At 35.2% G+C, this 12,910-nt stretch overlaps 3 protein-coding genes across 4 annotated transcripts; 2 read left to right on the top strand and 1 right to left on the bottom strand.

The window, feature by feature from the left end:
* Positions 1 to 1,674: 1,674 nt before the first annotated feature.
* On the top strand, positions 1,675 to 5,328 carry Ssrp (structure specific recognition protein). Its single transcript, XM_018544913.1, has 4 exons — positions 1,675 to 1,884; positions 2,924 to 3,421; positions 3,515 to 3,910; positions 3,975 to 5,328. The coding sequence occupies exons 1-4, from the start codon at positions 1,834 to 1,836 to the stop codon at positions 5,244 to 5,246; spliced, it is 2,217 nt and encodes a 738-aa protein (XP_018400415.1). The 5' UTR covers positions 1,675 to 1,833; the 3' UTR covers positions 5,247 to 5,328.
* A 1,239-nt stretch (positions 5,329 to 6,567) lies between these two features.
* On the bottom strand, positions 6,568 to 8,313 carry LOC108777962 (TP53-regulated inhibitor of apoptosis 1). Of its 2 annotated transcripts, none has more exons than XM_018544984.1 (3): positions 7,918 to 8,313; positions 7,590 to 7,758; positions 6,568 to 7,241 (listed from the first exon to the last, which is right to left on the bottom strand). In XM_018544984.1, the coding sequence occupies exons 2-3, from the start codon at positions 7,734 to 7,736 to the stop codon at positions 7,155 to 7,157; spliced, it is 234 nt and encodes a 77-aa protein (XP_018400486.1). In that variant the 5' UTR covers positions 7,737 to 7,758; positions 7,918 to 8,313; the 3' UTR covers positions 6,568 to 7,154. The 2 variants fall into 2 exon arrangements, with proteins under 2 accessions (XP_018400486.1, XP_018400487.1); XM_018544985.1 differs by lacking the exon at positions 7,918 to 8,313 and adding an exon at positions 7,358 to 7,562 and having other exon boundaries at positions 7,649 to 7,714.
* A 138-nt stretch (positions 8,314 to 8,451) lies between these two features.
* On the top strand, positions 8,452 to 12,072 carry LOC108777957 (testis-expressed sequence 2 protein). The gene is made up of 7 exons (XM_018544977.1): positions 8,452 to 8,660; positions 8,816 to 10,001; positions 10,079 to 10,459; positions 10,595 to 10,772; positions 10,842 to 11,323; positions 11,545 to 11,617; positions 11,730 to 12,072. Exons 1-7 carry the CDS (start codon positions 8,612 to 8,614, stop codon positions 12,057 to 12,059), a joined length of 2,679 nt encoding a protein of 892 aa, XP_018400479.1. The 5' UTR covers positions 8,452 to 8,611; the 3' UTR covers positions 12,060 to 12,072.
* Positions 12,073 to 12,910: the final 838 nt, after the last annotated feature.

The following is a 12,910-nucleotide window of genomic DNA, read 5'->3' as shown; positions in this document are numbered from 1 at the left end:
ACTGGTTACTGCAGTATCCGAGAATGGTTTGAAATGGATTAAAATGGATTCAAATTTTCAGAAATACGGATTCATGAATGTTAAAATGAATCCTTTTCAATCCGAATACGTTTTTATTCATTTATAGGAATTGCATGGAACATATCTGTATACTTTTCAATCATAAAATAATATTAGCTTTTTCAGTGCGTTTGTGACCATAGTGAATACTGTTCAATTCATAGTTTTGAATAGGAAACGCAGTTTTTCAATCCAGTTGATCCAATTGAATCTAATTGAATCCAATTGAATTCAATTGAATCCACAAAAAAGTATTCGCTATTTAAAATACGAATTCGAATAGACAAAATCCAATCCATTCTCGGATACTGGGTGGTTATTTTAAGCACTATTTTTTAAATTAGTTTTAAGTCAGATATTTTTATGTAAACCGTAATTTAATATATTATTTGTAGTCTTATTTTAGAATAAATATGTCAACAGTTATATTTTATTTTTAATTAATTTTAATTTGACTCTTCGCCCTTTTATCGTTATTGATTATTGTAATATAACCATGTTACGGCGTGTTCAGATTCCCACCCGAGTGCTCCCTGGGTGTCATGTCATCCTTGTTTAACATTTGGCAAACAATAAGGATAGAAGGATACCTGAGTGGCACTCGGGTGGGAATCTGAACATAGCCTTGAGTGTATTTGGTACGACGACCGCTGCGACCGCTCACTGAATGCTTAGTGAACTCTTGCATGTGATTGACATATTCCGTTAGATCTAAAAATATAAACTAAACAAAGGCCTAGTTTACATCGTGCAATTGATACGGGTACTAACTAGTATAACTTTCTATTGAATTATCTTAATTTTAGCGTTATGTGTAAACATATACATGATATGTAAATGTAATTAATTATTTTGATGCATATTTTACTAATTTAATACATTATTCTTTAAATACATTACTGAAATTAAGATTATTTAATAGAAAATTACTAATTAATAGTATTAATACGCGTATCAAGTGCTCGTTGTAAAAGGAGTTAAATACAAGAGCTCACTGAGCGCTCAGTGAGAAGTTGTACATACCGAATACACCCAATGGCCTCGTTCAGCGGACTCAACAGTTGAGTGAGTTTGTTATTAGCTCGCTGTTATTAGTGTATTCTTTTAGATCATCCAATAAAAATTTTAGATCTAGACTCTAATGACTCTAGTAAGAAAGATCATCGCACGATTGGCTAACAAAGAGTTAATAGAGAAACGGTGCAACTTCAAAAATATCCATTAGACAGCCAATCGCATATTAATTGGCTACGTTTTTTCATGCTACTCCATCCGCCATATTTTTTTTGGTTTAAGTTTATTGCTCTTAAGTACTACGTTTTGTGTTCGTAAAACCCAAGACACAATGCGAGGGAATAGCGATAGCGATAAGTTTTAATTTATCAGAAATCGAATACACCGGAATATACATTTTTGATAGGTTGAAACTTATCGCTATCGCTATTCCCTCGCATTGTGTCTTGGGCTTAAAGCTATATCCACACAAACTTGCATAACCGCATAAACGGAATGCATAATGAAAATTATCTAATCACATTTTACGTGCATCTCTATAAGGGAAATGCGATTGGATAATTTTCTTTATGTACGCAGTTATGCAAGTTGTGTGGATATAGCTTCACAGTTCGTAATTTGGTGGTGGCAGCACATGTCCTATTTATTCTATGTTCTGAACCAACATATCACAACATTTTGTGTTTAAGGCTTAACCTAACATTTTTGTTGGAATAGTCGACCAAAGACAGTCTTGGCGGTCTTAGCTGATTATTCAAGATGGATTTCCTCGAGTATCCAGACATTTTCGCTGAGGTTAAGGGCACAATGGTAAGAATTCTTAACCGCTTTTAAAGCAATTAAACAATATCGCGTAATTGATTCTTGATCTGATGAGCTAAACACCTTTTTTATCCGTTCTGAGTTGCCACGTAAAGGCAAATTGTTTTCGAGTTACATGAAATTCGTCAGTATTTAATCAGTTTCGATTGTAGCTTTATTAAAAATAATACGAATGATTGATTTTACATTTTCTTTTTCGTACGTTAAGGCTCTGGCCTGTGTTACACCTCTCTCATGTGCTTGTGGTGCGCACGTTGGTTATTCAGTTGCTACAAGCCATGGGGGACCTACAGTTTTTAATGCCGGTTCCAAATAGCGAATTTTTTCGAGAGGTGTTTCTATGGGCAAGAATACTCTCGGAAGATTGTCAGCCTTTTCCGAGAGGAGACACAAGCATGAATATTTTGATTTTTACTAGAAATCGAACCCAGGACCTGTGGCATGGCAGATCATTGTGCACATCTGCCATGCTATGCTTGTGCTCATTTTACATTTTTATAATAAGAAAAAATGTAATCAATAATGAAAGCTAATTAAGAAGAAAATGAACAATATATACAATTATAAATATAAATTACACCAATAAAAGTAAATTAACTAAAAGAAACAATCTGCTATTGTTAGTCAAAGCAAATCTTGATAATATTTATATGACGAGACACTCGCACATACACACAAATATATATATATATATGCAAACATATTTTCCAATTTCATAAATTGTGCATCAATTTAGTTTATCAAGACTTGAAACACAAACTGAAGCTGAAATATTAATCATCTTTTTTGTAGGTTTTTTTTAAGATGCTTATTTTTTATCATTATTATTAAATTAATGATTAATCTAATTTGAGTTCTTAATATTTCAGTTAAAATATATTTGCAAAAATTTACATATGAATGTTAAGCACCAAGATCTGCTTTAACTGAAAATAAGATTATTTTTCTTAATTGATTTATATAATATATATTTATTATATCAAATCTTATATTTATTATTATCTTATTAATAATAATTGTTTTACAGACACCAGGCAGGTTGAAGTTGACTGATCAGCACATAATCTTTAAGAATCAAAAGACTGGGAAAGTCGAACAGATTTCAGCTTCTGATATAGAGATGGCAAACTACCAAAAATTTATTGGAACCTGGGGTCTTCGGCTCTTTTTAAAAAATGGTGCTTTGCATCGCTTCAAAGGCTTTAAAGAATCTGAACAAGAAAAGATTGCAAAGTTCTTTGGTACCAATTACAAGAAAGATATGTTGGAAAAGGAGCTGAGTTTAAAAGGTTGGAACTGGGGTACTGCAAAGTTTCGCGGATCAGTCTTGAGTTTTGATGTTGGTCATCATACTGCTTTCGAGATACCTTTGCATGATGTATCACAGTGTAATACAGGAAAGAATGAGGTAACATTGGAACTTCATCAAAACGATGACGCTCCGGTCAGCTTGATGGAGATGAGATTTCACATTCCTGTTAGTGATAGTGCTGATCAAGATCCTGTCGAGGCATTCCATCAGCAGGTGAAAAAAGATTTAGACAACTTTTTAGATGCACTTATGAATATATTTACAGACTTAATAACAGAAGAATAATTTATGTCTTGATTACAACAGGTGATGGATAAGGCATCTGTAATCAGTGTAAGTGGCGATGCGATTGCCATATTCAGGGAAATTCACTGTTTAACGCCACGTGGTCGTTATGACATTAAGATCTTCCAGACCTTCTTTCAACTGCACGGCAAAACCTTTGATTATAAAATACCTATGTCCACTGTATTGAGACTCTTCTTACTTCCACACAAGGATAATCGTCAAATGTTCTTTGTTGTGAGCTTGGATCCTCCCATAAAGCAAGGTCAAACGCGATATCATTATCTAGTACTCTTATTCAATCAAGAAGAAGAGACTTCCATCGAGTTGCCATTTACCGAAAAGGAATTAAAGGAAAAGTATGAAGATAAACTGACTAAAGAATTATCGGGACCAACATATGAAGTGCTGGGCAAGGTAAGTAAAAAAAAGCTTTCCAGTTTCTGTATTTTTATTTTAATGTGAAATTATATGTTTATAGGTAATGAAGGTAATTATCAATCGAAAATTAACTGGCCCTGGACATTTCACTGGTCATACCGGGACACCTGCTATTAGCTGTTCTTTCAAAGCTGCAGCAGGATATCTATATCCTCTCGAGCGAGGTTTTATTTATGTACACAAACCTCCAATACATATCCGTTTCGAAGAGATAGCTTCATTGAACTTCGCGCGCGGTGGCGGATCAACTAGGTCTTTTGACTTCGAGATCGAACTTACGAGCGGTGTGGTACACACGTTTAGCAGCATTGAAAAAGAGGAATATGGTAAATTATTTGACTTCATCACGTTGAAGAAATTGCGTGTCAAGAACCGTGGTAAGAGTGACAAGCCCAAATACGACGAAGACTTTGGTGATAGCGATCAAGAGGACGAACCGGACGCCTATTTGGCACGAGTCAAGGCAGAAGCACAGGAACGCGATGGTGAGGAAAATCAAGACTCTGAGGAAGGCTCGACCGATGAGGACTTCAATCCGAATCAAGATGAAAGCGATGTTGCCGAGGAATACGACAGCAATCCCAATAGCTCTGATAGCGAAGATTCAGATGCCTCTGGGGCTAGTCACAAAAAGGACAAGAAAGACAAGAAAGAGAAGAAAGAAAAAAAAGAAAAGAAGTCGAAGTCAGCAAAAACCGTATCGGAGAAGCCGCGAAAGCAGAGGAAACCGAAGAAGGAGAAAGATGCAAACAAGCCAAAGAGACCTCCAACGGCATTCATGTTGTGGTTAAATAGCACGCGCGACAGTATTAAGGCGGACAATCCAGGAATGTCTATAACAGAAATCGCGAAAAAGGGAGGTGAGTTGTGGCGAGAGCTCAAAGACAAGTCTGAATGGGAAGCAAAGGCAGCCAAAGCTAAAAAAGATTATACGGCGTCGATGAAAGAATATCAAGCGAGCGGGGGCGGTAAAGAAAAAACTAAAGAAAAGAAGCCAGAGAAAAAGAAGGAAACGAAAAAGGATTCGCCTAGCAAACAAATGTCTGGTTCCGGTTTCAAGAGCAAAGAGTACATTAGTGATGACGATAGTAGCAGCAATGAAAGTAAGAGATCTGAAAAGAAGGCAGAATCCGACGACGATGAAAGCGAGGAAGAGAAGGGTAAAAAGAAAAAGATTGAGAAGAGGCCAATAGAAGATACTGGAAAGAAAACAATGAAAAAGGCGAAACGAGATCAGTCGGATGAAAGCGATGCAGAGGAACCTATAGAGAGTACTCCATCTTCGTCTGATTCAGAATCTAAAAGTGATTAATAAATGTTACAGAATTCAAATGGGTATTTTTATAATTAGTTTACACGTACCACTTATCGAAATAAATGTGTACATTCCCTTATTAAAATATTTATATTCACAATCACAAGGGGATGAGCATTTAATCAATATTTGTACAACTGTTTCTAGTATAATTATATTTTAAAATAATGTATAACTTTAAATATAACAAATGTATTAATAATATTAAGATTTGAATGGTACGAAAACAAATAACAATTTAGTGCCATGGTTGAATACATTTATTCTACTTTTCTCTTTGCGTAAATGTACTTTTTTTCTTTCTTTGAAAAAATATATAAAGGAAAATTTTTTTATTTACTAGCTTCATTTCTAAATTATTTATTTCTATGTTGCACAGTGACATTTACAACAATTAATGTTATTCTTTTTTCTGTTTAGTTTTGTCTCTATAAAATGTGATTCTTTAAGAAAAAAAAATCAAAATTGTAATAAATTGCTAGAATTACACTAGTTAAATTTGCTGTTAAATATGACATATACATATATACATTTACACAGTGCACAGATACATTATATGTACATAGTTTCTCTTTGAAGGGTACTTTTTCCTCAGTTGGGTAAAAAAAAATCGATTTTTTTATTGCATAAATCGATAGCTCTACATGTGTAGAATAACGTGTAAAAATTTCAAAGTGAAATTCTTAATGGTTAAAAAGTTATGAGCTCCTAAGCAAGTCGGGTCCGGACCGGCGCCGAAAAAAAATGGTCCGTTGCAACGAAACTTTAGAAACATTGCAGAATTTTGAAGAAATGGAGGATATTCTGTATGGTCCTGGAATAGCTGACTAGCTGTAAGTATTCAAATTTAAGCATTTATATCAACGAAAATTATACTTGAAACTTTAAACGCGTTTTCCCGAAAACCACGTTTTTCGACCTGACGGAAGTTCTAACTCACGCAATTTTTAACGAATCACCTCCATTATTTTTTTTTTACATATACAAAACAAGTCTGTGCACGGAGTAGACTAGAATCGTATTGATATATGCAATATTTAATTTTTTATAGACAAAAAAGTATCAAAAATTTTTGTTGGTAATATTAGTAATCTAGTGAGTTGTCGTGATTGTAAGCGCTGGAAGAAGTATGCGTTTAATATAAATAGCGCTTAACGAAGTTTTGATGTTCAATTATTATCTGTTCTTTTGTTCTTTCTTCATCATTCTGATTCTGTTCTGCCCTGGACTGTTTCACGTTTCTTGGTTTGAATAAATACAAATATTTAACTCGATTATAAAAATGTTAAATATTAATTTACAACAATTTTGACAAAAAATGAACTTTTTTTTTTAATAGCCGCCATTTTGTGAATTTTTGTTCGATTTAATTTATTCTAGTCTAATCCAGAATGACATTTGTTCTGAACTGAAAAATGTTTTTTTTTGTTTTTCAGATGATTTTTACGACCTGCAGGACTTCCGCCACGAAGACACTTTTTTTCGCACAGGTTGCCGTTTCCCCTTATCCCGCCGCTGCATATGCATTAAATTAACTGAAAAATTTTTTTCAATATACTTCAAAGTATGATAAATAAAGTACAAAAACTTTTAATGTTCCATATTCATTCGTTTTCCCGAAAAAAAATTCACAAAAATGACGTATATTTCGGGCCAACTGAGGAAAAAGTACCCTGAATACAACATTTCGATGTTAATGTTACAAGTGTGTAGAATATTTGGCAGCAGCACAGTGACTAGTTAATAACATAAACTAAACTGTTTAAGATACATATATTCAATTGATCTTTGTTAATAATATTATTTCACAATAAAAAATAGGAATGATAAAGTTGCACTGTTTGCATCGCCGACTTGTAAAAAAACTATGCAGGATTGAAAAATGAATGTGTGAATATTTTTTCGTCAACTATGTGGCTTTTTCTCTTTCTCGGTTTCCAAATAATTTGTTTCCATCTCTTTTAATTCAATATGGTGCTCCTTCATGGCTTTCTAAAACACGAGAGCGTAGAGTTATTAACATTATTAGCTTTTTGTGAGAATATGAAAATATTTTTTGAAATAATCATAATCTGACCTATGAGAAGGGAGAGCTTCTTAAGACTTACCGCTACACAATCTTTATAGACTTTAAGCAAAGAAGCGCACATTGAATCATTGGTATCCCCTTTTAAAAACTTTTCAGAGAACCAACTGTTGAAACAGGCGTCGTACTTCTGTTTCAACTCACTGCAATCCTCCATGTTGCACCCTCGCTCTTTTTACCCCCTCGCTCTCTCTCCTCCTTTCATGCGTTATATGCTTGCAGATTTCCTAAAGATAGAATCCTGCTTTAATTACCTTGACACACTGTTGATACATTTTGAATAAGTGCGAGCATGTGCTGTCACTCGTATCACCTTTCAAGAATTTCTCAGAGAACCATGTGTGAAAACAGATGTCGTATTGTCGCTTCAGATCGTTGCATGCCTCTCCTATGCTATTCATGAATGAATCCGTCAGCACTATTCTGAAATTAACAGGAATCAGATTTGTTGTCACGTTGGGACGCAACGTACACCAAGAACAACGAGTAAGAGACAACAGTGAAGGGTGCAAGGAGCACTCCGTATTTAACTATATTTAGCATTTACAGACATGGAGTTCACTGTGCTCCAGCAATACTTACCTATAGTCACGAATCACAGTGAAAACAGTTGAAGACTACCTAAACTTCGGTAGTATACTCGGATCGTGCCGATACAACCTCTTGAGATGGTCCAATTCTGCAGCGTTAGGTTATGAAATATTTTTGATAAGACCTAAGAAAGAGAGTATCAAAGTGAGTCCTTGTCTGAGTTTCAACTCTCACGCCAATTGGCTGGTTTGTCGCACGCTATAACGTGGCCCTAAGTACTGTGCTGCGTTCGGAAATATCACCCAAGTTAGTATCCCTGTGTATCGTCTTATCTTCGTTTAACATTGAATGAACAACAAGGATAAGATAACACTTGGGGAAACTTGGGTCTGCCCTATATGTATGAGCTTTTTGTGTAGACTGTATAGAACAGACTGTAGTTGGCCGTTGCGCATTGGTTTCGAAGCTGCAGCGCGAAGCGCACGAGCGTTGTTGAGTCCTTGGAAAATGTCAGATGTGTCGAGTGTCGAAGCATTAATTATTGTTATTATTATTAATCGTTTCAAGAACAACAGTACCCGATGCACCGTGACGCAAACTTAAGCGCTTAGCATGACACCGTGGCTTCAGACGATCGTTTTGTGAACAAACGGTCAAGATTCTGTTATCTCTCCAGATCGGAGCATCAATGTCAATATCAATAAGCTCTTGATACGACGGCTGCTGTTGCTCGAGCCGAGTAGCGATGGGTAGTAAATACAGTCCAGGAAAAATCACCCTGGGAATGATAAAAGGTAGGAAAAGGTTGGAAAAGCTTATATATTCTTCATATTTACATTTTTTGATAATATGGAAGTATATAAATAAAATATAGTAAAAGTGTAAAAAATCAGTGTAGTAATCCATATCTTTTGCCTCGTGTGCTCAATTAACTCTTATATTTTTTCAGGCAAACCGATTACCACATCAGTGCCAGTAATCCACTACCGAGCCAATGACGACGAATTGGAAGAGCTCTATCCGAGTTCCTCTGATGATGAAAAGCGTCTTACGCCTGAGTTTGATAAGAAGATACCGTCGAGCCCCTCCAAGAGCAGCGTGAATGGCCAAGGATTGGAAAATGACGCAGAGAAACGGTCCATTGAGGATAACGCGTTGGAAGGTACCTCTCGATCTTCAGATCCATGGAAAGTACTGTCCGAAATTAAGGGAAAGATCACGAAAACTTTTGAGGAGAAGATTTCTGAGATGAAGAGCGACAGGAAGAAGAGAAAACGTAATAAGGATAATTCCAGTGTTAGCGACTCAGAAGAGACTCTGGGAGATATCACTCCGACTGATGAGAACATTAACGACAAGCAAGAAAAGGAACTTGCTCGTAATAAGGGTAATACCTCGAGATTTGTAGGTTTCTCACAGGTAAGAACTGGCCTGAAAACGAGAAACTCTCAAGACGACAGTGTGGAAAGTGGTGTAGAAGCCGCTGAGTTCTCAGATCTTGTTCCTGAACCACTTCCTTTTGAATCACAAGATGATTTTCACGTCGAGGACAAGGAAAATGATATCACATGCAATTTTTTTAATCAGTCGGATGGATACGTACAAACAAAAGAAGTAAAATTCAGTACGTTTCTCTTCCATATAAAAGATTATGTCTTTCAACAATTGACAAAACAGTTAGCTGCGCTGCTGGTTCTTATGCTTGCTTTCTGCTATCTCATTCCATTGCCTGCCCACTTGATTGGTTTTTCTATGGGAGTCTTCGTCACGATAGTGATGTACAAGCTGGTGCAGAGGATCAAAGAAATTTTACAGACGCCGTTAAATAAAGAATCTGCACATGTAGTACTGGAAATACCGGCAGCAGAGGAGCATGCAGTCCAAGAAAGATACGAAGGATGGTTAAACGAATTGCCATATACGTACGATCCTCACAATTATCATGTAGCACGTACAAAGTCGGTTTTCTTCAGTCTAGAAGGTGGAATGCTGCGCGTTTCGGAGACCAGAATGAAAGTACCAAAGAGAGCAGTTTGGGATGAGCCAAAACGAAAATATAAGTTTACTAGAAAACGCGAGTACAATCTTAATGGTGCAAAAATAGAGTTGCTACCAGAAGGACTCACTCGGACGAGGTATGATTATGCCATACATAATTATTTCATATTTTTATAGTATACACAAATAAAATAAAAATATTTTTTACGTACAGGAGATGGAGTAAGAAATATCCTATTTGTATCACGATGGACCAAGGAGCACTGGTAAATAGCACAAGTCTGAACGACTGGACAGATCTCGGAAAGGAAACCCTCGAGGATGAAAAGAAAATTGTCCAAGCAGAAGGAGTCAGTCAGGAAGTCAATGAAAGTACTTTCGGTGAAGAAACCAAAAGTGAGGATGAAGACTCTAGATTGGAATATTTTAAAGATAATGAGGAGGATGAATTCAAGATTGATGATGATGAAGATGACGATGATTTTTCACAATCCAAGTCCATTAGGAGTATTTACGAGGATTGCCGTGACAACGAAGAGACTAGCAAGTGTAAACTTTATGTGTTTGCACGTGCCGACCGAGAGAAGGAAGACTGGTAACATTTCTTCTAAAATGCCTCTCAAATCAATTTAAATATAATAAAAATTCTAATTAAATTTTCTAATTATCAAAGTATTACTTAGAGCTTTGCTTGCTTTAATTATTAAGATCTCAGTGAAGAATTTTTCAGGTTTCGTAGATTGGTATCAGCGGCGTCTTTTTCAAAAAAACGACATTCAATTTGTTCCATAAATGATTCTGTATCCAGCGTAAATACAATCTCTGCACAATTGGATATGGCAGAAACAAAGTCACTAGAGACGTCTCCCGAAGTCACTTACAGTACCTATATGAACAAGTACCTGAACGTAAGTAATATGATGATCAAGTTAATTTTAGAATCTTTATAATCCTAATCAAGCGATTACCTCTTTCAGGTGGATCCTGAGGGTTCTCCAAGGGAGAGCGATGTCCTTTGGGCAAATTGTCTTTTGGGACGGATATTGTTCGATATGCATAGTTGTCCAGAAGCTATTAATCTTATTCAAGATAGAATACAACGTAAACTATCTAACATAAAACTTCCATACTTCATGGAGAGTCTCCATGTAACAGAAATAGTAATCGGACAAGACGCTCCGATAATTCATAATGTCTCTAAGCCCGCACTTGACGAGCGAGGTCTCTGGTTTGATTTGAACATTACTTATAAAGGCAGCATAACGATGACTGTAGAGACAAAGTTGAATTTAATGAAGCTAACACGTGCGAGTAGTGTTCCCAGTGATATTGTTGACGAGAAGTCTGTTCCTACTAGATCACCAATATTCGATAGTGATGTAGAAGATAGTCCAGAGACGTCCACCGAAGATGAAGATATAGGAAGCATCGCATCGAGTGTCGCATCTAAAGAAACCACGTAAGTAATTTTCTAATTTAAATCGTGGTTTCAATTTGTCGTATCGATCTTGCTTTTTAAATGCTATTGATATTTAAATTTTTTTTATATTACAATTGTATTCAATTGACACAACATATGTGTTTTCTTAAATATAAATTTGTTTATCTTATAAATTAAAAAAATATAAAAGTATATACAATAAGGTTGTAGACAAATTCATAAATCTCCTCATATTATAGACCAGTACAATCTTCTGGTAAGAAGTTTCTTAGTATGGTCGACAAACTTACAGCCAATAAATATTTCCGACACGTAAGTAACACTTAATTATGTTCAAATAGTCTATTGATCTGTTATTATTAATAATTGCGGAAACAAGTTATAGCCACTTAATAATTAAACGAATTCATTTTTTCTATCACAGGCTACAGAATTGTCATACATACGGAGGGCGATGGAGGGTGTTTCTAACACGGAGATCCGTTTTATGGTTAACGTGTCCGGCATCGAGGGCTGTCTCTTACTAAATATCCCTCCGCCGCCCTCTGACCGGCTCTGGTATGGTTTCAAATCAAAGCCGAAGATCGCTCTCACTGTGCAACCAACTCTCGGCGAAAGGACTGTCAACATTGTATACGTGAGCAATTGGATCGAGAATAAGTTGCTCAGGGAGTTCGAGAAACTAGTCGTTCTACCAAATATGGACGATCTGGTCCTGCCACTCTGCCCAAATTATCCTTTTACCACAACGTAAACGAATCTTGCGCCGGCCAAAAAACAGTCTCCTGTTATAATTTTTAAATTTTTTCGTTTTTCTTTTGTATATTTTGTGAAAGTGTTCAACACTGTCGCGTGTTAATTGAAAAATGATATATTTTTCTTCAATACAGTGATTTATCTAAATTAGATAGAAACTTGCGAAAATAGAAACGAAGAGACTTTCAGATAACAATGTAGTTTTAACTGTTTTTACACCATTTTTAAAAAATATTATTGTGTTATTTATCGCGAAAAATCATTTATTAGCATATTTAGCATCTACAAGAAAGCGGGAGGAATTATTGTGATATATTCTTAAATATGTTACTTTATATTTATAAAATTTAATGAAAAAGGAGGCAAGAGAGACGAAATTTATAGTATGAGTGAGCATTATTTTTATTAGAATATGTAAAAAAAATCTAGTGAGCGAAAGAGGTGTACAGCGAGACGAGTAATTAATATTAGGTATAAACCTCGTTGTTAATTTTGTTAGTCATATAGTTGTAAACATTTTTTAATCAAGTGTAACTGATGCTGCGCCAAAAAGAAGAAAGAAGGATATGCGTTATCGTCGAATTAATTATTTCATAGGCAGCTGATGCAAAATATTTTGTTAAATTAATATTAAAATTATAGAAAATAATTAAGTTATAGTAAAATTAAATAATCAATGAATTTGGACAAATAAAATTAGGGCAAAATTATCAAAATAAATATATAAAACGAGTCAAAAAGCGTGATTTTTGTATGTCATCATAATTAATTTATTATAATTTAATAATTAAATTTGTAAATAAAAAGATGTTGTAATTGGCAGAATGAAATAAGAAAAGAAATCTTGAA

Source organism: Cyphomyrmex costatus, unplaced genomic scaffold (genome assembly GCF_001594065.2).
Source record: "Cyphomyrmex costatus isolate MS0001 unplaced genomic scaffold, Ccosl1.0 scaffold474, whole genome shotgun sequence".
NCBI lineage: Eukaryota > Metazoa > Arthropoda > Insecta > Hymenoptera > Formicidae > Cyphomyrmex > Cyphomyrmex costatus.
The sequence above is the reverse complement of the archived record's forward strand: the minus strand, read 5'-3'. Positions and strand labels throughout refer to the sequence as shown.

Bases quoted from the DNA above. Each gene is read 5' to 3' on its own strand.
- LOC108777962 (XM_018544984.1), bottom strand. From the start codon at position 7,736: ATGAATAGCATAGGAGAGGCATGCAACGATCTGAAGCGACAATACGAC. The intron at 7,242-7,589 runs GTAATTAAAGCA...CTCGTGTTTTAG, and splicing joins TGTATCAACAGTGTGTCAAG to AAAGCCATGAAGGAGCACCA.
- LOC108777957 (XM_018544977.1), top strand. From the start codon at position 8,612: ATGGGTAGTAAATACAGTCCAGGAAAAATCACCCTGGGAATGATAAAA. The intron at 8,661-8,815 runs GTAGGAAAAGGT...ATATTTTTTCAG, and splicing joins CACCCTGGGAATGATAAAAG to GCAAACCGATTACCACATCA. The intron at 10,002-10,078 runs GTATGATTATGC...TTTTACGTACAG, and splicing joins GAAGGACTCACTCGGACGAG to GAGATGGAGTAAGAAATATC.
- Ssrp (XM_018544913.1), top strand. From the start codon at position 1,834: ATGGATTTCCTCGAGTATCCAGACATTTTCGCTGAGGTTAAGGGCACA. The intron at 1,885-2,923 runs GTAAGAATTCTT...ATTGTTTTACAG, and splicing joins CTGAGGTTAAGGGCACAATG to ACACCAGGCAGGTTGAAGTT. The intron at 3,422-3,514 runs GTGAAAAAAGAT...TGATTACAACAG, and splicing joins TCGAGGCATTCCATCAGCAG to GTGATGGATAAGGCATCTGT.